Raw genomic sequence first — 21,917 nt, forward strand, 5'->3', positions numbered from 1 at the left:
CTGTGTTTTCATTTCCTTATTCTATAAGTGCTGGTTGTGAAATGAGACTGTGGGAGACATCACAGGGTCTATAAAATAAACGGAAGAAATGTCAGGATATTGAAAGTATGAATGTGATTTTTGAGTTAATTTTTGGGGCAGGAAGGTAGGAGGGTCTAGGCATGACAAGAATAATCAATACCACAGTAACACACTGTGGTAGCTACCTTTAGCTTCACTGGCTGACAATAAGAATGTTGACAAGGTATAAAATGAGATGAAAACATTATCATATCTTTCTCAAATCTAGTTAATTAAATTGTCATTGATTCACACAACATCATTCCAGAAGAGCTTAGTTTTTGGTATTTCGGAGCCAAATTTCAGTTCTAATGTTATTATTCTATCACAGGAAAATGCAGTATTCTAGCGCAGATAAACTTCTAAGGCATGTCGTTAGTATGTGCACCCAATATGTCCAAATGTTAATTTTTTATTTGTGTCATGATAGAATGTGAAGACGGGTGGGGATCTCAGGAGGTGCTGAGCTGTCCTGGCGAGAGAACAAGGATGCACCTTATGTGACTCTAGGATCCCAAGCTGCCTTTACTAGGGTGGCTTCTAAATACACTGAAGTTCACTAATTGCTGCAAGGATTTAAACACTTATGTGGCTAAACATGGATGGAACAGAAGTTAATTTTTCATTACTTAAGAAGCAAATTAGTAGAAAATCATTCATGTAAATAATAGAAATGGAATGGTGTTTAAGCATCTAAGGGCCTAAATAAAGAGCTTTAGCAAAAATAAAAATTAAAGAGATAAAATCTGCAAGGAAGAAATGTCTTGTCCCAGCTTGGTTCTCTAAACTTCACATCCTTGGAAGCTGTTATTTCTTTACTCATTTATTTATTTGGTATTATTGCTGCCTCTTAACAGCAGGACTGAACTAAACTCCTTGGCATAAAGCACCTATTAATAAATATGGGTGTGGAGAAACTGGCCACCAGTCTTAAACACAATACTTTTCATTGATTGTAATTTACTTTCATCTTAAATCCTCTTTCAATTGTAAATTTTCTTATCTACTGGAAGACAGACTCCAGAGACTTTTTCTTATAAGTTGCCTAAGTTAAAGATAAACCAAACAACTTGCCATTATTTATCAGTATTATAATTATTATTATTTCTTAGCTACTTTATGTTGTTATAAGAAATTATGAGAAGGTAGATACTTCATACTGAGAACAGCTTTACTTGTCTTACATCTATAGGCTGCAAGTCCAAGATTTAGGCAGCCCTATCTGGTTTTGGACTCCAGTGAGGGCCTTCTGGTTATATCACAATATGGTGGATGATGCCAAGGCTAGATAGTGCACAAGACACATAGTATGAGAGAAACAACAGAAACTGAAAAGAGGCTAGGCTACCTTTAAATAACAACCCAAGTTAACATTTCATCACTGTAACAAAACTCCTGAGACAACTAGCTTAGAGGAAGATAGAAAGATTTTGCCTTGTGGGAAAAAAGAAAGGAAGGAAGACAGACTGAAAGACAGAAAGAAAAGAAAAAACAGAGTAATGGGGAGAAAGAGAGAGAGAGAGGAAGAGGGGGAGGAGGAAGAGGAGGAGGAGGAGAGAAAGAAGAGGCAAACAATGATTGGGTCCATTGTGCCTTCATCCAATCCTTCAAGAAGCCCCATATCTTGAAGTTCCCAGCACCTCCCAACAAATACCATCACCAACAACCAAGTCCTTTAGAGGACACTTCACAGCCAAAGCAGAGTATAATCCATTCTCCTGGGAATAGTCTAACTCCATGAGACTCAATTAATGCCTGCCCCACACCTGAGGGTGATATTCACTACCTGGTGACAGTTCACCAGGTCCTGTCCTTTACAGCCTCTACCAGTTCAGTACTGCCACACTGGAGATCAAACCTCTGGCACATGAATTATCAAGAGACAGATGAAAATCACATTTAAACCTTAATGGTAATCATATTTCAAAACTCATATAGCAGTGTTATGGAAAAAATACTTTGAGGACCCATGACAGCAAAGGGAGAAAGAGGTGGCCCAAGTGTCTCAGGGTTTGATGCCTTCCTAGCCAACTTTCCCAGCTGCCTCTCCTCTCTACAAGTCTTTGTTGAGAGGATAATGTTTTCAGTAGCTCAGAGTCACAGACTCACAATCGACTAAGTCTAGGGAAAAAACACTTGGTTGTGTCCATGGGGAGAGCTATGGTTAACTCCGAATGGGTCTCTTACACTCCTTCATGCCCCATGAGGTGTGGCAGTAAGATTGACAGCTACAAAATAACCACAGAGAATAGAAAGGGGTAGAAAAAGAAAAGGCTGACATAAACCATGTTTGCCCACTGTCTGCAAGGTGGGTTTGTTTACTTAAAACTATGTAGTAGGGAAAATAGATTATTTTTAAATTACATAGAAACTATGCAGAGGATATGATATATATATATACATATATATATATATATATATATATACACAAACACATATGTGTGTGTATTAGAATATATATATATGTATATATATTTGAGAACAGCACATATATATTAATAAATATATACTAGTTCAAAATGTTTTTGTTCATAATGATTCTGATCACATTGGGAAATTCTACCTTATTTTTCTCAGGCCCTTGAAGACTACTTGGCAAAATGCAACCATCAAATTGATGATATTGTCACATTGGTTCGTGGCAAATTGTCCAAGCAGAACCGTGTTACTCTGGGAGCCCTTGTGGTACTGGATGTTCATGCTAGAGATGTGCTTGCCAGCCTTGTAGATAAAAAAATCAGTGATGACTCGGACTTCCAGTGGTTAAGTCAGCTTAGATACTACTGGCAAGTAAGTGGTTTCACACTGCAGTTTCAGCCCATAGCGTCTTAAGTCATATTCACTGGCTCAGCTGTATAACAGGATTGGTAAAAGGGAACTTTTTGCTGAAAAATTTTTATATATGACTTTTCAGATTGAAAATTAAGGGAGCCAATGATTATATCTATTATCATCAATATCTATATTAACATACCTATATTTGTATCAAAATGTATTATCATATATTAACATACACGTACACGTGAAGGTACCAAAAGGAACAGAAATTAGCTACTTTTTAATGTATTATTGTGTTTGTTATTACAAAATGTTGGGGTTAGTTAGGTTAAATTGTGATTTTTAGATTCCTCATGCACTTAAGTGAGGTATAAGTCACTTTTCTTGTCTGGTTTAGTCATTGGAGAAGCCAGAAACATGATCCAGAAGGAAAGAACTTTTCAGGCTGTCTGGGTGGATAATAATGCTTATCTCTGCTGGAAGGAATGGGGGCAGGGACAGTAACAGCAGCCTGCTGGGTGTGGGAAAGTTGGGGCTCAGCAGCTCTCAGGATTGTATCTAAGTCTTAGGAGATATGGGAAGGAGGAGACAGGTATGGACCAGAACCTTGTAGGCCTCTTCAGAGCCTTGCTATTTGGTGGTAGGAAGATGGGTATGGGATGCTTGTTTCAGAAGCCAGATCCTTCTTTCTTAGACTATGGACAAGGTGCTCATCTCTGTAAACAATGGACTCCTCAGCTGTAAAACTGTGACAGTGCTTGTCTTGTTGGAGGATATGTGTCACTGGAGATGGGCTCTGCCAGGCCCAAGGTTGCTTCTTTTCCTGCTGCCTGTTGGTTCATTTGTAGAACTCTTTACTATCACTCACTCCAGCACACGTCTCCCTGTGTGTTTCCTGCCATGACAACAATGGACTAAATCTGGGAACTGTAAGCCAGCCCCAGTTACATGTCTTCCTTTATAAGAGTCACTGTGGTCACATGTGCCCTCCACAGAAATAAAACCCTAACTAAGGCAGTGGCAGAAAGCCATTAACTTCCACTATTCATTCAGAAAAATAGCTATTGAATTCTTCTAGTCAGTGAACTGATGTCTGAGAGGACAGTCTAAACAGGTCTGCACTGTGCTTATTCCTTATTAAAGATCTGTGATTTCCCATTGTTTGAATTTTTGCTGCCTAACCAACTGCATTTTTTTCTGATTGATCCTAGGAAAATAATTTAGAAACAAAGATGATCAATGCTGGTTTGCGATATGGCTATGAATATCTGGGAAATTCCCCTAGACTAGTCATAACCCCACTCACAGACCGCTGTTACAGGTAAACCCTGCCAAAGACATGGGAGCACTAACTTACACACACACACACACACACAAACACACACACACACACACACACACACCCTAGGCCAGTGATTGAGTTACAGGTAAGTATTTTTACTTTACACTGTATAAAATGGATCCTGTGTCCTTTCCCCAGTCCCTAAGCCCTCAGATTTCACTTTCTCATTCTCTGCCACTTTCCTGTTTTCATCTCTGGGGATAACGGTGTTCTTCGCCTTGGCAGTTGTTGGCACTTTCTGTCCCCCCCTCCCACCTTTTCCTTCTTTTTCCTTCCAACTCTGGCTTCTTTTTGGATCATTTGAGTTATACTGTTTTTCCTCCCTCTGAAGCTGACTTTTCTAGAGTTCTGTTTCTATTCCATGATTTCCAGACTGTTTACTTCCAGGCTCTAACTACCCATGTTCAAAAGAACCATGTCTGGATCATTCTCCTGTTCACAGTGCACGTGCCTGGTGGGTATCTCCTTTGAGAGATCATATTTACATTTTATTCCCAGTGGAAATTAACCACTTTCTGCATTAAGTTAGCATTGCTTCCACAATTGTGCACCTCAGAGATTGATATAAACATACATTATAGTCTGTCGACCATTGTGCACCTCAGAGATTGATATAAACATACATTATAGTTTGTCCACCATTGTGCACCTCAGAGATTGATATAAACATACATTATAGTTTGATTCCCATCCTATTCATTCCCAACCTTCCTCTCTTCCTAGACCCACCCACCCCATCCCATTCCATACCCACCAAGTTTGTGTCCTCTTGTTTATTTCTTTACTCTATTAATCCCAGTTAGTGCTGCCCATGTACTCTTAGATGTGTTGACATTCTTAAAAACACAAACAAACAAACAAACAAACGAAAACAATAAACAATAAAAGGGAGCTCTCCCTCTCTTAATAGCTGCCAATTACCAACAGCTCCTCATCTAGAGATGTGGCTCTATGCCACTCCTCTCTCCATGCTGAGATCTTACTTGACGTGAGCTTGCACGGGTCCTGTGCATGCTGTCATAATCACTGTTAGTTCATATGCGCAGCTTCCCTATTGTGTTCCCTGTCACACCTTGTTTCTTCCTCTGTCTTATTGCTCATCACAATGGGTGGAGGCATGCTTGCTATATTTTACATTATTTATTGGATACTTTCATGGAGAAGGACTGTGTGCTATTTTTTCCTTGTCTTCAATACCACCACATTCTCTGGCATAAAGGAGACATTAAATAAAGTATGCCGAACTGCAGTTTTAAATTATACTCTTAGAGAATACTCAGAATTGTGAATGCTTTTGAACATTATGACAAATCACGTTTGACTACAAATTATGATGACTTTCAGGTATAGTGCTAATATCTGTAGACACAAGCTATAAACTCTGGTAGCACAGAACAAAGATGGAATATATAAGCCTTTTCTATTTTATATCAAAATGAATATGACTAGGAAAAATATGACAGACCATTTCATTATCTGGTAATAACCTTAGCAAACATAGGCCAAGTAAAAACATGCTCTTGTTTTCAGTTTTAAAAATAAAAAAGACACAGATTGCATCATGTCACTCATGTGTTTTTCCATCAGTTGGGAAAGATAGATTAAAAAACAATTGCAATGGTGTGTACTGAGTGAGATACTAGAGGGAAGCATTAGGTAGCATAGGTGTGTAACCCAGATGGGAATTAAGTTTACAGGAAAATCACTCGAAAAGCAGTGTGCTAAGGAGGGTCTGAATGGAAACCATGTATTACATGGTAAATGGATTTGATCACATGGAAAGGAAAAAACTCTCTGTACTTCAGTAGCAAATTTAATCCACTTACATTTAATATCATTAGCAAACTACTTGGGCCCATTAAGATAATTGTACTATATTTTTATATTCCCAGAGTCTTAATTTTGATCTTAATTCACTTATTTTAGTAGTATTCACTATAATTAAATATTATTCTAATCATTCTCTTTATCTCTGTTATGTCCTTAAAGGATTTTTCTCCCGGGTATTTTTTTTTTTTTTTTTTTTTTTGTAGATACTCCACAGAAGGCAAGTTGTATTAAGCATTATTAGTCACAAGGAAAATGCAAGTGAAAACTCATCATTAGCATTGCTACAATTTTTTTTTTTTTTTTTTTTTTTTTTTTTTTTTTTTTTAGTGCTGTATCTGAATGTAATTTCTCAAAGTGAGCATCAGACTTATAGAAGGAAACAAAGATGTTAGGTGACACATCAGCCAAGGCACATTGAAGTTATCTGACACAAAACAGAGAAATGCATACATAAAGACTGGCAGGAACCAGGCAGTGTTTATAATTGAGATAAGATCAGCCCTATCTAAAGTCAGCTATTGACAGGAGCTAGTTGAGGATTTTACACCCTAGTCACAATTTATGCTATTCTTCTGAGCCTTGTGAAAGTTTGCGCCTGGGGGGTTCTGCTCTTGCTGACCTTTTCTTTTTTTTTTTTTTAAACTTTTTATTTATTTATTTATTTTTTTAATATTTTTATTACATATTTTCATCAATTACGTTTCCAATGCTATCCCAAAAGTCCCCCATAGCGCCCCCCACTTCCCTACCCACCCATTCCCATTCTTTTGGCCCTGGCATTCCCCTATATTGGGGCATATAAAGTTTGCGAGTCCAATGGGCCTCTCTTTCCATTGATGGCTGACTAGGCCATCTTTCGATACATATGCAGCTAGAGACAAGAGCTCTGGGGTTCTGGTTAGTACATCATGTTGTTCCAACAATAGGGTTGCAGATCCCTTTAGCTCCTTGGGTACTTTCTCTAGCTTCTCCATTGGGAGCCCTGTGATACATCCAATAGCTGACTGTGAACATCCACTCCTGTGTTTGCTAGGCCCCAGCATCGTCTCAAAAGAGACAGGTATATTTGGGTCCTTTCAGCAAAATCTTGCTAGTGTATGCAATGATGTCATCGTTTAGAAGTTGATTATGGGATGGATCCCTGGATACGGCAGTCTCTAAATGGTCCATCCTTTCATCACCGCTACGAACTTTGTCTCTGTAACTCCTTCCCTGGGTGTTTTATTCCCAATTCTAAGAAGGTGCACAGTGTCCACACTTTGGTCTTCATTCTTCTTGAGTTTCATGCGTTTAGCAAATTGTATCTTAAATCTTGGGTATCCTAAGTTTTGGGCTAATATCCACTTATCAGTGAATACATATTGTGTGAGTTCTTTTGTGATTGTGTTACTTCACTCAAGATGATGCCCTCCAGGTTCATCCATTTGGCTAGGAATTTCATAAATTCATTCTTTTTAATAGCTGAGTAGTACTCCATTGTGTAAATGTACCATAATTTCTGTATCCATTCCTCTGTTGAGGGATATCTGGGTTCTTTCCAGCTTCTGGCTATTATAAATAGGGCTGCTATGAACATAGTGGAACATGTGTCCTTTTTACCGGTTGGGACATCTTCTGGATATATGCCCAGGAGAGGTATTGCTGGATCCTCCGGTAGTACTATGTCCAATTTTCTGAGGAACCGCCAGACTGATTTCCAGAGTGGTTGTACAAGCTTGCAATCCCACCAACAATGGAGGAGTGTTCCTCTTTCTCCACATCCTCGCCAGCAACTGCTGTCACCTGAATTTTTGATCTTAGCCATTCTGACTGGTGTGAGGTGGAATCTCAGGGTTGTTTTGATTTGCATTTCCCTGATGATTAAGGATGTTGAACATTTTTTCAGTTGTTTCTCTGCCATTCGGTATTCCTCAGGTGAGAATTCTTTGTTCAGTTCTGAGCCCCATTTTTTAATGGGGTTATTTGACTTTCTGGAGTCCACCTTCTTGAGTTCTTTATATATATTGGATATTAGTCCCTTGTCTGATTTAGGATAGGTGAAGATCCTTTCCCAATCTGTTGGTGGTTTTTTTGTCTTATTGATGGTGTCTTTAGCCTTGCAGAAGCTTTGTAGTTTCATGAGGTCCCACTTGTTAATTCTCGATCTTACAGCACAAGCCATTACTGTTCTATTCAGGAATTTTTCCCCTGTGCCCATATCTTCAAGGCTTTTCCCCACTTTCTCCTCTATAAGTTTCAGTGTCTCTGGTTTTATGTGAAGTTCCTTGATCCACTTAGACTTGACCTTTGTACAAGGAGATAGGAATGGATCGATTCGCATTCTTCTACATGTTAACAACCAGTTGTGCCAGCACCATTTGTTGAAAATGCTGTCTTTCTTCCACTGGATGTTTTTAGCTCCCTTGTCGAAGATCAAGTGACCGTAGGTGTGTGGGTTCATTTCTGGGTCTTCAATTCTATTCCATTGGTCTATTTGTCTGTCACTATACCAGTACCATGCAGTTTTTATCACAATTGCTCTGTAGTAGAGCTTTAGGTCCGGCATGGTGATTCCACCAGAGGTTCTTTTATCCTTGAGAAGAGTTTTTGCTATCCTAGGTTTTTTGTTATTCCAGATGAATTTGCAGATTGCACTTTCTAATTCGTTGAAGAATTGATTTGGAATTTTGATGGGGATTGCATTGAATCTATAGATTGCCTTTGGCAAGATAGCCATTTTTACAATGTTGATCCTGCCAATCCATGAGCATGGGAGATCTTTCCATCTTCTGAGATCTTCTATAATTTCTTTCTTCAGAGACTTGAAGTTTTTATCATACAGATCTTTCACTTCCTTAGTTAGAGTCACGCCAAGATATTTTATATTATTTGTGACTATTGAGAAGGGTGTTGTTTCCCTAATTTCTTTCTCAGCCTGTTTATTCTTTGTGTAGAGAAAGGCCATTGATTTGTTTGAGTTAATTTTATATCCAGCTACTTCACCGAAGCTGTTTATCAGGCTTAGGAGTTCTCTGGTGGAATTTTTAGGGTCACTTATATATACTATCATATCATCTGCAAAGAGTGATATTTTGACTTCATCTTTTCCAATTTGTATCCCTTTGATCTCCTTTTGTTGTCGAATTGCTCTGGCTAGGACTTCAAGTACAATGTTGAATAGGTATGGAGAAAGTGGACAGCCTTGTCTAGTCCCTGATTTTAGAGGGATTGCTTCAAGCTTCTCACCATTTACTTTGATGTTGGCTACTGGTTTGCTGTAGATTGCTTTTATCATGTTTAGGTATGGGCCTTGAATTCCTGATCTTTCTAAGACTTTTATCATGAATGGGTGTTGGATCTTGTCAAATGCTTTTTCCGCATCTAACGAGATGACCATGTGGTTTTTGTCTTTGAGTTTGTTTATATACTGGATTACGTTGATGGATTTCCGTATATTGAACCATCCCTGCATCCCTGGGATGAAACCTACTTGGTCAGGATGGATGATTGTTTTGATGTGTTCTTGGATTCGGTTAGCAAGAATTTTATTGAGGATTTTTGCATCAATATTCATAAGGGATATTGGTCTGAAGTTTTCTATCTTTGTTGGGTCTTTTTGTGGTTTAGGTATCAGAGTAATTGTGGCTTCATAGAATGAGTTGGGTAGAGTACCTTCTGTTTCTATTTTGTGGAATAGTTTGTGAAGAACTGGGATTAGATCTTCTTTGAAGGTCTGATAGAACTCTGCACTAAACCCATCTGGTCCTGGGCTTTTTTTGGTTGGGAGACTATTAATGACTGCTTCTATTTCTTTGGGGGATATAGGGCTGTTTAGATCATTAACCTGATCTTGATTCAACTTTGGTACCTGGTATCTGTCTAGGAACTTCTCCATTTCATCCAGGTTCTCCAGTTTTGTTGAGTATAGCCTTTGGTAGAAGGATCTGATGGTGTTTTGGATGTCTTCAGGATCTGTTGTTATGTCTCCTTTTTCATTTCTGATTTTGTTAATTAGGATGCTTTCCCTGTGCCCTCTAGTGAGTCTGGCTAAGGGTTTATCTATCTTGTTGATTTTCTCAAAGAACCAGCTCCTTGATTGGTTGATTCTTTGAATAGTTTTTCTTGTTTCCACTTGGTTGATTTCACCCCTGAGTTTGATTATTTCCTGCCGTCTACTCCTCTTGGGTGAATTTGCTTCCTTTTGTTCTAGTGCATTTAGGTGTGTTGTCAAGCTGCTAATGTGTGCTCTCTCTAGTTTCCTTTTGGAGGCACTCAGAGCTATGAGTTTTCCTCTTAGAAATGCTTTCATTGCGTCCCATAAGTTTGGGTATGTTGTGGCTTCATTTTCATTGAACTCTAAAAAGTCCTTAATTTCTTTCTTTATTCCTTCCTTGACCAAGGTATCATTGAGAAGAGTGTTGTTCAGTTTCCACGTGAAGGTTGGCTTTCTATTATTTATTTTGTTATTGAAGATCAGCTTTAGTCCATGGTGATCTGATAGGATGCATGGGACAATTTCAATGTTTTTGTATCTGTTGAGTCCTGTTTTGTGCCCAATTACGTGGTCAATTTTGGAGAAGGTACCATGAGGTGCTGAGAAGAAGGTGTATCCTTTTGTTTTAGGGTAAAATGTTCTGTAGATATCTGCCAGATCCATTTGATCCATAACTTCTGTTAGTTTCACTGTGTCCCTGTTTAGTTTCTGTTTCCATGATCTGTCCATTGGTGAAAGTGGTGTGTTGAAGTCTCCCACTATTATTGTATGAGGTGCAATGTGTGCTTTGAGATTTACTAAAGTTTCTTTAATGAATGAGGCTGCCTTTGTATTTGGAGCATAGATATTCAGGATTGATAGTTCCTCTTGGAGTATTTTACCTTTGATGAGTATGAAGTGCCCCTCCCTGTCTTTTTTGATGACTTTGGGTTGGAAGTCAATCTTATCTGATATTAGAATGGCTACTCCAGCTTGTTTCTTCAGACCATTTGCTTGGAAAATTGTTTTCCAGCCTTTCATTCTGAGGTAGTGTCTATCTTTTTCTCTGAGATGAGTTTCTTGTAAGCAGCAAAATGTTGGGTCTTGTTTGTGTAGCCAGTTTGTTAGTCTATGTCTTTTTATCGGGGAGTTGAGTCCATTGATATTAAGAGATATTAAGGAAAAGTAATTGTTGTTTCCTGTTATTTTTGTTTTTAAAGTTGGCATTCTGTTCTTGTGGCTGTCTTCTTTTAGGTTTGTTGAGGGATTACCTTCTTGTTGTTTCTAGGGCGTGGTTCCTGTCCTTGTATTGGTTTTTTTCTGTTATTATCCTTTGAAGGGCTGGATTCGTGGAGAGATAATGTGTGAATTTGGTTTTGTCGTGGAATACTTTGGTTTCTCCATCTATGTTAATTGAGAGTTTGGCTGGGTATAGTAGCCTGGGCTGGAATTTGTGTTCTTTTAGTGTCTGTATAACATCTGTCCAGGATCTTCTGGCTTTCATAGTCTCTGGTGAAAAATCTGGTGTAATTCTGATAGGCTTGCCTTTATATGTTACTTGGCCTTTTTCTCTTACTGCTTTTAGTATTCTATCTTTATTTAGTGCATTTGTTGTTCTGATTATTATGTGTCGGGAGGTATTTCTTTTCTGGTCCAGCCTATTTGGAGTTCTGTAGGCTTCTTGTATGTTCATGGGCATCTCTTTCTTTAGATTTGGGAAGTTTTCTTCTATAATTTTGTTGAAGATGTTTGCTGGTCCTTTGAGTTGAAAATCTTCATTCTCATCCACTCCTATTATCCGTAGGTTTGGTCTTCTCATTGTGTCCTGTATTTCCTGGATGTTTTGAGTTAGGATCTTTTTGCATTTTCCATTTTCCTTGATTGTTGTGCCCATGTTCTCTATGGAATCTTCTGCACCTGAGATTCTCTCTTCCATCTCTTGTATTCTGTTGCTGATGCTTGCATCTATGGTTCCAGATTTCTTTCCTAGGGTTTCTATCTCCAGTGTTGCCTCATTTTGGGTTTTCTTTATTGTGTCTACTTCCCTTTTTAGGTCTAGTATGGTTTTGTTCATTTCCATCATCTGATTGGATGTGTTTTCCTGTTTCTCTTTAAGGACTTCTACCAGTTTGGTTGTGTTTTCCTGTTTTTCTTTAAGGACTTGTAACTCTTTAGCCATGTTCTCCTGTAGTTCTTTAAAGTCCTTCTTGATGTCCTCTACCATCATCATGAGATATGCTTTTAAATCCAGGTCTAGTTTTTCAGGTGTGTTGGGGTGCCCTGGACTGGGCGAAGTGGGAGTGCTGGGTCCTGATGATGGTGAGTGGTCTTGGTTTCTGTTAGTAAGATTCTTACCTTTACCTCTCGCCATCTGGTAATCTCTGGAGTTGTTATAGTTGTCTCTGTTCAGAGGTTGTTCTTCTGGGGATTCTGAGTATCCTCTGTCAGCAGACCTGGGAGACAGGCTCTCTCCTCTGAGTTTCAGTGGTTAGAGCACTCCCTGCTGACAAGCTTTCCTCTTAAAGGGAAGGTGTACAGATATCTGGGGTTTGGACCTCCTCCTGGCCGAAGAAGAAGGCGGAAAACAGGACCTTTCCCAGATGCTGTGTTGCTTTGGCAGGTCACAGAAGCTGTAGGCTTCTGTGGTACACACTCTCAGCTGTGCAGACTAAGTTCCTAAGTTCAGTGGAGTCCTGGATCCAAGATGTGCTCCCTGCTCCTGAGGTAGAGGGCTCCTGTGCAGGGCAGACCACTGTCTTCCAGCTAGGAGGGTGCTGGATGTCTGTGGCCCCAAAAGGGTGCTGCCTCAGCAGCTCTGTGGCTCCCGCCTGTCCCAGAAGCTGTCTGCCTCTGTGGTCCTCACTCTAACCTGTACAGACTAAGTTCGGCGGAGTCCCGGAGCCAAGATGGCGCTCCCTGCAGGGCAGGTCACTGTTCTCCGGCTGGGAGGGTGTCGGATGTCTGTGGCCCCAAAAGGGTGCTGCCTCAGCAGCTCTGTGGCTCCCGCCTGTCCCAGAAGCTGTCTGCCTCTGTGGTCCTCACTCTAACCTGTACAGACTAAGTTCGGCGGAGTCCCGGAGCCAAGATGGCGCTCCCTGCAGGGCAGGTCACTGTTCTCCGGCTGGGAGGGTGTCGGATGTCTGCGGCCCCAAAAGGGTGCTGCCTCAGCGGCTCTGTGGCTCCCGCCTGTCCCAGAAGCTGTCTGCCTCTGTGGTCCTCACTCTGACCTGTACAGACTAAGTTCGGCGGATTCCCGGAGCCAAGATGGCGCTCCCTGCAGGGCAGGTCACTGTCCTCCGACTGGGAGGGTGCCGGATGTCTGCGGCCCCTAAAGGGTGCTGCCTCAGCAGCTCTGTGGCTCCCGCCTGTCCCAGAAGCCGTCTGCCCCCGTGGTCCTCACTCTGACCTGTACAGACTAAGCTTGGCGGAGTCCCGGAGCCAAGATGGCGCTCCCTGCAGGGCAGGTCACTGTCCTCCGACTGGGAGGGTGCCGGATGTCTGCGGCCCCAAAAGGGTGCTGCCTCAGCGGCTCTGTGGCTCCCGCCTGTCCCAGAAGCTGTCTGCCTCTGTGGTCCTCACTCTAACCTGTAGACTAAGTTCGGTGGAGTCCCGGAGCCAAGATGGTGCTCTCTGCAGGGCAGGTCTCTGTCCTCCGGCTGGGAGGGTGCCGGAAGTCTGCGGCCCCAAAAGGGTGCTGCCTCAGCGGCTCTGTGGCTCCCGCCTGTCCCAGAAGCTGTCTGCCTCTGTGGTCCCCACTCTGACCTGTACAGACTAAGTTCGGCGGAGTCCCGGAGCCAAGATGGCGCTCCCTGCAGGGCAGGTCACTGTCCTCCGACTGGGAGGGTGCCGGATGTCTGCGGCCCCTAAAGGGTGCTGCCTCAGCAGCTCTGTGGCTCCCGCCTGTCCCAGAAGCCGTCTGCCCCCGTGGTCCCCACTCTGACCTGTACAGTCTCCCGGGTATTAATGTTCACTATAATGTTACTAGAAGTTATTTATTTATTTATGTTACTTGGAATTTCCTTCTGTTCATGTCTTTCTTCCGTTCTGGAAAGTTCTCAGACTTTGCCATTTAAATTTTGGCTCTTCTTCATTTTACCCTTATTTATTTTTTTGTCCTTTATCTTTTTTTATATATATATTTGATTTCCAAATCTCTAAGCAATTCCCTTATATGTACCTCCTAACAAGTAATTTTATTTCCTTATGTTTATTCTGATATTTAACCCTTTATTGAGTTTTCAAGAGTGTAAGTTTATTATAGAATTTCAAGTTGCCTCTTTTATAAAAATGGCCTCTGCCTCAGAGAGACATACATACAGACAGACAGACAGACAGACAGACACACACACACACACACATATGAGAGAGAGAGAGACAGAGAGAGACAGAGAGAGAGAGAGAGAGAGAGAGAGAGAGACAGAGAGAGAGAGAGAGGAGAGAGAGATTGGTTGGTTGGTTGGTTGGTTGGTTGGTTGGTTGGTTGGTTGGTTGATTCTGAGTGCTAGGAACCAAATAGGGCAGGACAGGATGCTGTGAATATAGTGACACTCACTGCTGCTGTACTGTGTGTCTGACTCAATAGTGATCTTACTGTCCAGTTTTCACTGTGAGCATAATTTGGTAAGGGTGGCTTCCCCATGCTGCCTTTACTGATGTCTGTTGTGGATACAGCCACAGTTTCAGACCAATCTTTAAAGAGGGCTTTAGAGTTTTCTTCAGTTCAGAAAACAAAACAAAAGAAAAGAAAACAAAAACAAAAAAGCAAAAAAAAAAGTTTTTTTTTTCTGTGTTTTGGCTCATATGCAAAGAGAAATGGAAATTTGACCCATTCTCGTCTTGAGTAGTAATGCAATCCACTGACTGCCATGAGTGACTGCCATGAGTGGTGAGCTTCTGAGCTTCCTTTTCCCTTCTCTGATTAACCTCCTTGACTCTGGTGTGTACTGGAGGAAATGTGATGTCCATTAGAGACAAGGCAGCATTTCAAGCTTCCGTAATAGTTCCAAAGAGGTAAATGTATCCCACTTCCCCTTCTTGCTCAGTTCTAATGGTTTCATATCTGTGCTGCCAAAAGTATATTTGTGTTTATTTGTATTCAACCAAATAATATATATCTCTGCAGATTTGTACATAACCATTCCTCAAACAATGAATCCCCCTATTGGTAACCATTTATTCTTCAAATGATGGCTGTGGATTTCAAAATTATTTTCTTCCATGTGATATTTCTATACTGTTCTAGTAAGGGTAGGTGTTCATAGAGTCAGCTAGATTCTCCATATTGACCAGAAGTCAGGATAGGATTCCAAAATTTCTAAATTTGTCATGAATATAAATATGCACATGCATTTTATCTGCCTGCCTGACCATCCATCCATGCATTCATTTATGCATCTTCCCATCTATCTACCCAACTACACGTCCATCCAACCATCCATCCATCCATCCATCCTCCATCATCTGTCTACTTTTAGAAGAAAAATTAATAACAAAGACATGTGCTGTTAGAGATTTTCTGAGGTTAGCAGTGTGTGGGGGGAGACATTATGAAAGTGGGGCTGAGAGTCAGGATTCAATTTAACCTTTTCTTTTGCCTACATGTTAATTATTTTGTCCATTCCTTTTACTCTAGGACCTTATTTGGAGCCCTTCACCTGCACCTTGGAGGAGCACCTGAGGGCCCAGCTGGCACCGGAAAGACAGAAACAACCAAGGATTTAGCAAAAGCGGTTGCCAAACAGTGTGTCGTTTTCAACTGCTCCGATGGGCTGGATTATTTGGCCTTAGGAAAATTCTTTAAGGTTTGGATCACCTAACTCCTCATTTCTTTACAGTAGGGTAGCCATCAGTGATGGAAGTAGGTTACAAAGAGAGACAACTAGATGCAAACAGAAGCTTTACTGTGCCTTGTATAGTCTCAACAAGTTCCAAGCACAAGTGAGCTCTGCCACGTTCCATTCCCTGCTATGGAGGTCATTCTATCTGACTACTCCTGATTGGGTCATAGACTTAGAAATGTTAGTTAGCTCTTTGGGTATTCTGACCAGAAAGCAGTTTCTCTGACCACAAAAGTCAGGTCCCATAGAGGGTTATTATTTAAAAAAGCAAATAAACTTTGCTCTAAATGGGATCTTTAAATATATCATGCAGATAAAAGTTTGAGAACCACCCACTGGGTAAAGGCTGTGGTGTGGGATTCCAAAGATTTCTTTAATCTCTATGCTGTATTAATAAGTCTCAGAGTTTGTTAATTGACTATTATAGACACATCTTCGGTTTTCTGCATTGGAAATGTATAACTCTTCTTTATTTTAATAGTGTGGATATTTGCGCATACATATGTTTATGTGTTTGTGAGTGTGCATGAACATGTGTGTCACATGCAAGGAGGTCAGGAGGTTGATACTGGACTCCTCAATTGCACTCCACTTTGTTTAGAGACAGGGTCTCTCATTGGCTTAGAGCTTGCCAAATATGCTAATCTGACTAGTCAAGGAGTCCCAGGGAGTTGCCTGGTTCTGCCTCCCCAGCACTGAGATGAGAGGCATGTACCACTATGCCGAATTTGTGTGTGTGTGTGTGTGTGTGTCTGTGTGTGCGTGTGCATGTGTGTGTGCTGGGAATTGTTCTTTGTCTGATAAGCATTTTACCAACTGAGCCATCTTCCCACACCCAAACGCCCTGGCCCCTGTCCGACTCACACACACCTTCTTGTCTACCATGTTTTATTGATCTAAATTTCTTAGAGCCTAGAGGTCTGTGAGATTGTGAAAAGGAGAATCAAGGTGGACTGTGCTTGTTTGGACTAGAGCAGCTTGGTTTTAGAGGCTATAATTCCTTAACACGTGAGGCAGGCAGGCAGGCAGGCATGCAGGCATGCAGGCAGGCAGGCAGGGAGGCAGGCAAGGAGGCAGGCAGCTGGCTGGCAGGCAGGAAGGCAGGCAGGCAGGCAGGGAGGCAGGGAGGCAGGGAGGCAGGGAGGCAGGGAGGCAGGGAGGCAGGCAGGCAGGGAGGGAGGGAGGCAGGGAGGGAGGGAGGCAGGCAGGCAGGCAGGCAGGCAGGCAGGCAGGCTGTTGTAACAGTTATCTGTTTGGGATGGTTGACCCTTTGCATTGACTTCCTTTTCTTTTTTCTGTAATTTTCCAAATATATTTTATCTATTCTGTACTATTTACTTTAAAATATTTAAATTTTCCTTTAAATTAAACTAACAAAAATATACTATTTCTACCTAACACAGTGAACTGTTTTCCTTGAGTGATATGCACTGTCATTTTAAACAACTTTATAATTGTATAATATTTTAGTTGTGATTTGAAAACAGGGTAAGATTTTTTGAAGGAAGTCAATATAATAATAAATAATATAATAGGAGACAGTGGAATGGTTTTTAATTTGTTTTCTATAGTGCCATATAAACTTGACACAATGACTAAGAAACAATTGGCAGTTAGAAGAGCCTAGGTATGGCTTGAATAAATAGCACATTCCAATGTAGTCAAAGCAATGCCTGCCTTCTTTATCATAATATTCTTCATTCTTTGATTTAGATTGATAGACTTCAATGGAACTAAATTTGCTTATTGCTAAGTACTAATTGATGGTGCAGATACATTTTTGGTGTGAAATTCATGTTAAACAGTGGGATTACAAATAAAGGTATAGGTCTTACTATTAAGAACCTCATAAACATTCAAGCATTATTTTTGAAAACTTCATCACAATCTGCATATTTGCATATCTGATGTTAAACAGTCTGTTTTCTGTGACAAGGTAAACTTTTATTGTATTATTCATTGGAAATCAAAGTAAGGGGTAGTGTGCTCTCGGGAGACTTACCAATCTTTGATATGCATAGAGTTCAGCACATATCTGTGAGGCAATCCTTTCTTAGGATTATAAATTGGGCTTTGAATGTTAGTTGGCTATTCTGCTTACAAAGCAGTATCTCTGGCAAGGGAAGTCATGTTGCATAGATGGTTATTACAACCCATTATTTTAAAAAAGCAAATAAAGTCCACTTGTAAAGAGTAAAGGCTTGGAAATTATAGATATATGCCTAGATACCTAAAGACATACTCAGGGCAAAGGCAATAAATTGGGAAGCTTTCCAGTGGATCAAACTCTTTATTCACCTAGAATAATGAATTGGTAATAAAAAATGAGCTGTCTTTAAAGATAAAGGTAAATAAGCAATTTCCTTGATGGGATATTAAATCCCTGAAAAGATCAGGTGAAATGCATCATTTCAATGTAATACTCAATCAGAGAGAGTTGAAAATTTTTATTATTCTTTCCTCCCAGGGACTGTTATCCTGTGGAGCCTGGGCTTGCTTTGATGAGTTCAACAGAATTGATTTGGAAGTACTTTCTGTGGTTGCTCAACAAATCCTTACCATCCAGAGAGGTAATGAGCTTGTCTATCTATGCAGCAAGTGAAAACAAAGGAGATGGGGGACAGGCAGCAAGTGGCACAAGCTGAAGCACAGCTAACTCATCACACTTGTGGTTCCCACAGGCATTAATGCAGGTACTGACCTCCTAGTGTTTGAAGGAACAGAATTAAAACTTGACCCCACATGCGCTGTCTTCATAACAATGAACCCTGGGTATGCCGGGCGGTCAGAGCTGCCAGACAATTTGAAGGTATGGAAGCTGTAATCATAACATGTTTCTTTATTGCCATTTATGAATGCAAAGGAAAAATGTGATCCCAGGATTGTACATTTAAAAATATGCTTTTAGGCACACCACTTTGGGAAATTATTCTAGAAGATCATGTTTAAAGCTTCAAATAGTTTTACAAAATAATACAGGTACAACTCCAAAATTTTATAGTTTTACAATGGTAATGATTATCACAAATGAGAAAAGACAGAAGAATACCCAATATCTCTTACTGTATTCTATCTTTTCAGTTTTACATGCAGTTTAAAGGGCTCAAATCTGACAATTGTATATGGGTGGTAGGCTTTATTTTTTTTTTAAGTTAATTTAAAGCCAGGCTGAACATTTCCTCATCTTTGTAAACATGATCTGGACTGTAAGTAGGATCACTGAGCTGTCTTTCTGATGGAAATTTAAGTTGCTTTCAGTTCCTCCATTATAAATAGCACCACTGAAGGCCGTTGGTGCTGAAGGTCTCTCTCGATTGGAAGAAGTACCTTAGCCAAATTGCCTTCAACACAGGGTGAAGCCATTGACTTGTCATCTAGAGTCTCTCAGTTCCTGTTAACATATGATACTTTTTCTTTTCATTTATAAGGGATAAAACACTGCCCTAGCTGAATACAGCAAAACTTTCACTTTAAAAAATGTAACTTTTCATTGATTAAGTAAAAAAATGGTTTTTTCTCCATATATTTGCCCTCTTTATTATATACTTTCAGGGTGGATTGCATGTTTATGGACTGTATATGAGGAACAATATTCGTTGGTGAATAGTACATTAATAATTATAGACCCAAACCCAAGATTTGCCTTCTATTGGTCACATGTGTGTAGCAACAGCACGCCAGGGTCATTCTAACTGCTACCCAATAGCTTTGTACTTCTAAACTTCCCCTTTATGTGCTTATGTGATAAAGTACTTTGTTTTAATGAAGGAAGGGATGGTTTAAAAATGAGAAATGAGGGGTGAAGAGATTGTTCAGTGGGTAAATGTTCCTGCCTCTGAGCCCAAGCACCTGAGACCAGGACCTGCACTGGGAGAAGAGAACTGACTCCCTCACGTTGAACTCTGACCTTCACACTCTAACCTCTACATGTGTGTTGTAACATGCATAACCCTCCCCAATAAGTAAATATAATACATTTTATAAGAGGGAAGTGGTAAATTCTTTATCTAAAAGGCTCTTTGTGACATCTTGCAGCTTTGTTCTGCAAAGCTCTCTCTGCAGCTGTTCCTTCTGTTCTACACTTAGACTAGTCTGCTATTCAGTGGGATCAACCTGAGTACAAAAAGAGTCACAAAAGCAGAAGGCAAACCTGTGCGTAGCTGGTCATAAAAAGCTGGAAGACATGATTAGTTGAATCTGCTAATGCCTTGGGTAGACTGTCCCACACCATGTGCGTGCGTGTGTGTGTGTGTGTGTGTGTGTGTGTGTGTGTGTGTGTGTGTAGGTGTGTAGTAATAGACAGATATTTGCCCTGCAGCCCCTGGCATGTTGGGTGTTCTTTCTACATTAAGCTAAAAGCCGCTGTGAAGGGGCTACCATTCTGTTGCTACAATTCCCTCTTTGTGGCTGGAGTTGCTATAGAAACCTGTTTGCAAGTGAACATGGAAAGTCCTAGCTGGGTGTGGTGGCTTCCAGACTGTAATGCAGTTTTTGGGAGGTCATAACAGGAGGACCAAGAAATCAGGGTCATCCTTGGCTACAAAATAGCAGGAGCAAGAAACAAAAGGAATTCTAACAAAAGGAAATGAGTTTTGAATTCTGAAAAAGGAAAAGGAAGGAAGGAAGGAAGGAAGGAAGGAAGGAAGGAAGGAAGGAAGGAAGGAAGGAAGGAAGGAAGGAAGAAAGGAAGGAAAGAAGGAAGGGAGGGAAGCAAGCAAGCGTTGGCCCCATAAGTGGTTATTATCCTCACTATTATCCCTGAACCCTCTCCACCCACACCTAATCCTCCACCATGACTGCTCTTTTGGTTTCTGTTGACTCTGCACTGTCCCATTGACATGCCATCTTCCCAGCCCTCTTCACTTTTGGCCGAGCTGGAGCTGTTGTGACAACTTCCTTGGCACAGATCTTTCCTGCTCTGGATACTACTATTGCAATACTACCAATGTCTTCTATCAAAAGAACTCCTACCATGTAATTCCAGATGTAAAAGCTACTGGGGATCTTGAGAGGTGGCTTAGGGGTGAAGAAAGCATCCTGTTCTTGCAGAGACCAGAGGATGCTTCCCAGCACTCTCACAGAGAGCTCATAAGCAGTGTGCTATAGCTCCAGGAGACCCAGGGCTTTCTTCTGGAATCAGCAAGCACATGCATTCACATCTGCACTGACTCAGATACAGGTATACACATACATATAATTAAGGCATAAAACAAACCTTTAAGACTATTAAGGCTCTTATTTTTTTTTTTTTTTTGTCCACAAAATAAAGTGTTAAGAGCTAATGCTTGTATACTGTTGTTCCTTGTCTATCACAGAGGCCTATGTATCTGTCACAGTGATCTTTAAGCCTCTGCATGCTCCATGCCTTTCTACATACTGTTTTCTCTCTCTGGAGTGCTCACCTTAGCAATGACTTTCCTCCCTGATAAATGAATCCAGTATTTGAACAAAGAACCACTGAGCATACAAACAGTTCAGAAATGGACATAGGCTATGTCCTGGGCTGGACATTTATCTGAAGTTTCTGTGGAGACTCCCCTCCTGGGTCTCTTTTCCTCCTGGGTTGCTGGAGGACAGCTCTACACCAACTTCTAAATTGGTGAGCTCTCAGTCTGCCTGGAGTGGTGGACTAGCTGGCTGCTTCTTTTATCATGTGCATTTCCCACGTCCTCTTCTCAGAAAGCTCTGGGCATTGAGCCTGGCACCAGAGGCCACTTCTGTTTTCTCAAATGCAGAGAGCCCTCCCAACTGTTTATTGTACTTGGGGATAGTATGGGGAATTTAGGGCTCATCTCTGACCAGCTGCTCCCGTCAAAGAGAGTATTTGCACATATCCCCTCTTCTTAACTCCAAATAGTTCATGATCAGAAGGTTTCAAGGTTATTACACTGTCTTGCAGCATCTGAGGAAGAAAGGAAAGTAGACTGTTACACCCAAGTAACATCAAGCTCATTCCTTGAATAAGACATGTTAATGGCATGTCTTTCCAGATCCTTGGAAGTAGTAGAGAAAAAATATTGCTTGAATGTAGGAACAGGAACAAGAATGGGGTGAAAGGTGATGGAGTCACGTGAAGAATCCCAGGAATCAGACTCTGGGACCAGCATCAGAGTGCAGA

At 40.9% G+C, this 21,917-nt stretch overlaps 1 protein-coding gene across 1 annotated transcript in view; it reads left to right on the forward strand.

Moving 5' to 3' along the window:
• The window catches only part of LOC110288938 (dynein axonemal heavy chain 7-like), a 326,234-nt gene that overhangs the window by 120,318 nt on the left and 183,999 nt on the right, over window positions 1–21,917 (forward strand). Inside the window, exons 23-27 of the mRNA XM_085837019.1 lie at window positions 2,638–2,850; window positions 4,050–4,159; window positions 15,595–15,763; window positions 18,267–18,369; window positions 18,481–18,608. Of these exons, the coding sequence (XP_085693145.1) occupies window positions 2,638–2,850; window positions 4,050–4,159; window positions 15,595–15,763; window positions 18,267–18,369; window positions 18,481–18,608 (723 nt within the window). The remainder of the gene's footprint in view (window positions 1–2,637; window positions 2,851–4,049; window positions 4,160–15,594; window positions 15,764–18,266; window positions 18,370–18,480; window positions 18,609–21,917) is intronic.

Source organism: Mus caroli, unplaced genomic scaffold, assembly GCF_978045245.1.
Source record: "Mus caroli unplaced genomic scaffold, Mus_caroli_1 scaffold_1, whole genome shotgun sequence".
Classification (NCBI taxonomy): Eukaryota; Metazoa; Chordata; class Mammalia; order Rodentia; family Muridae; genus Mus; species Mus caroli.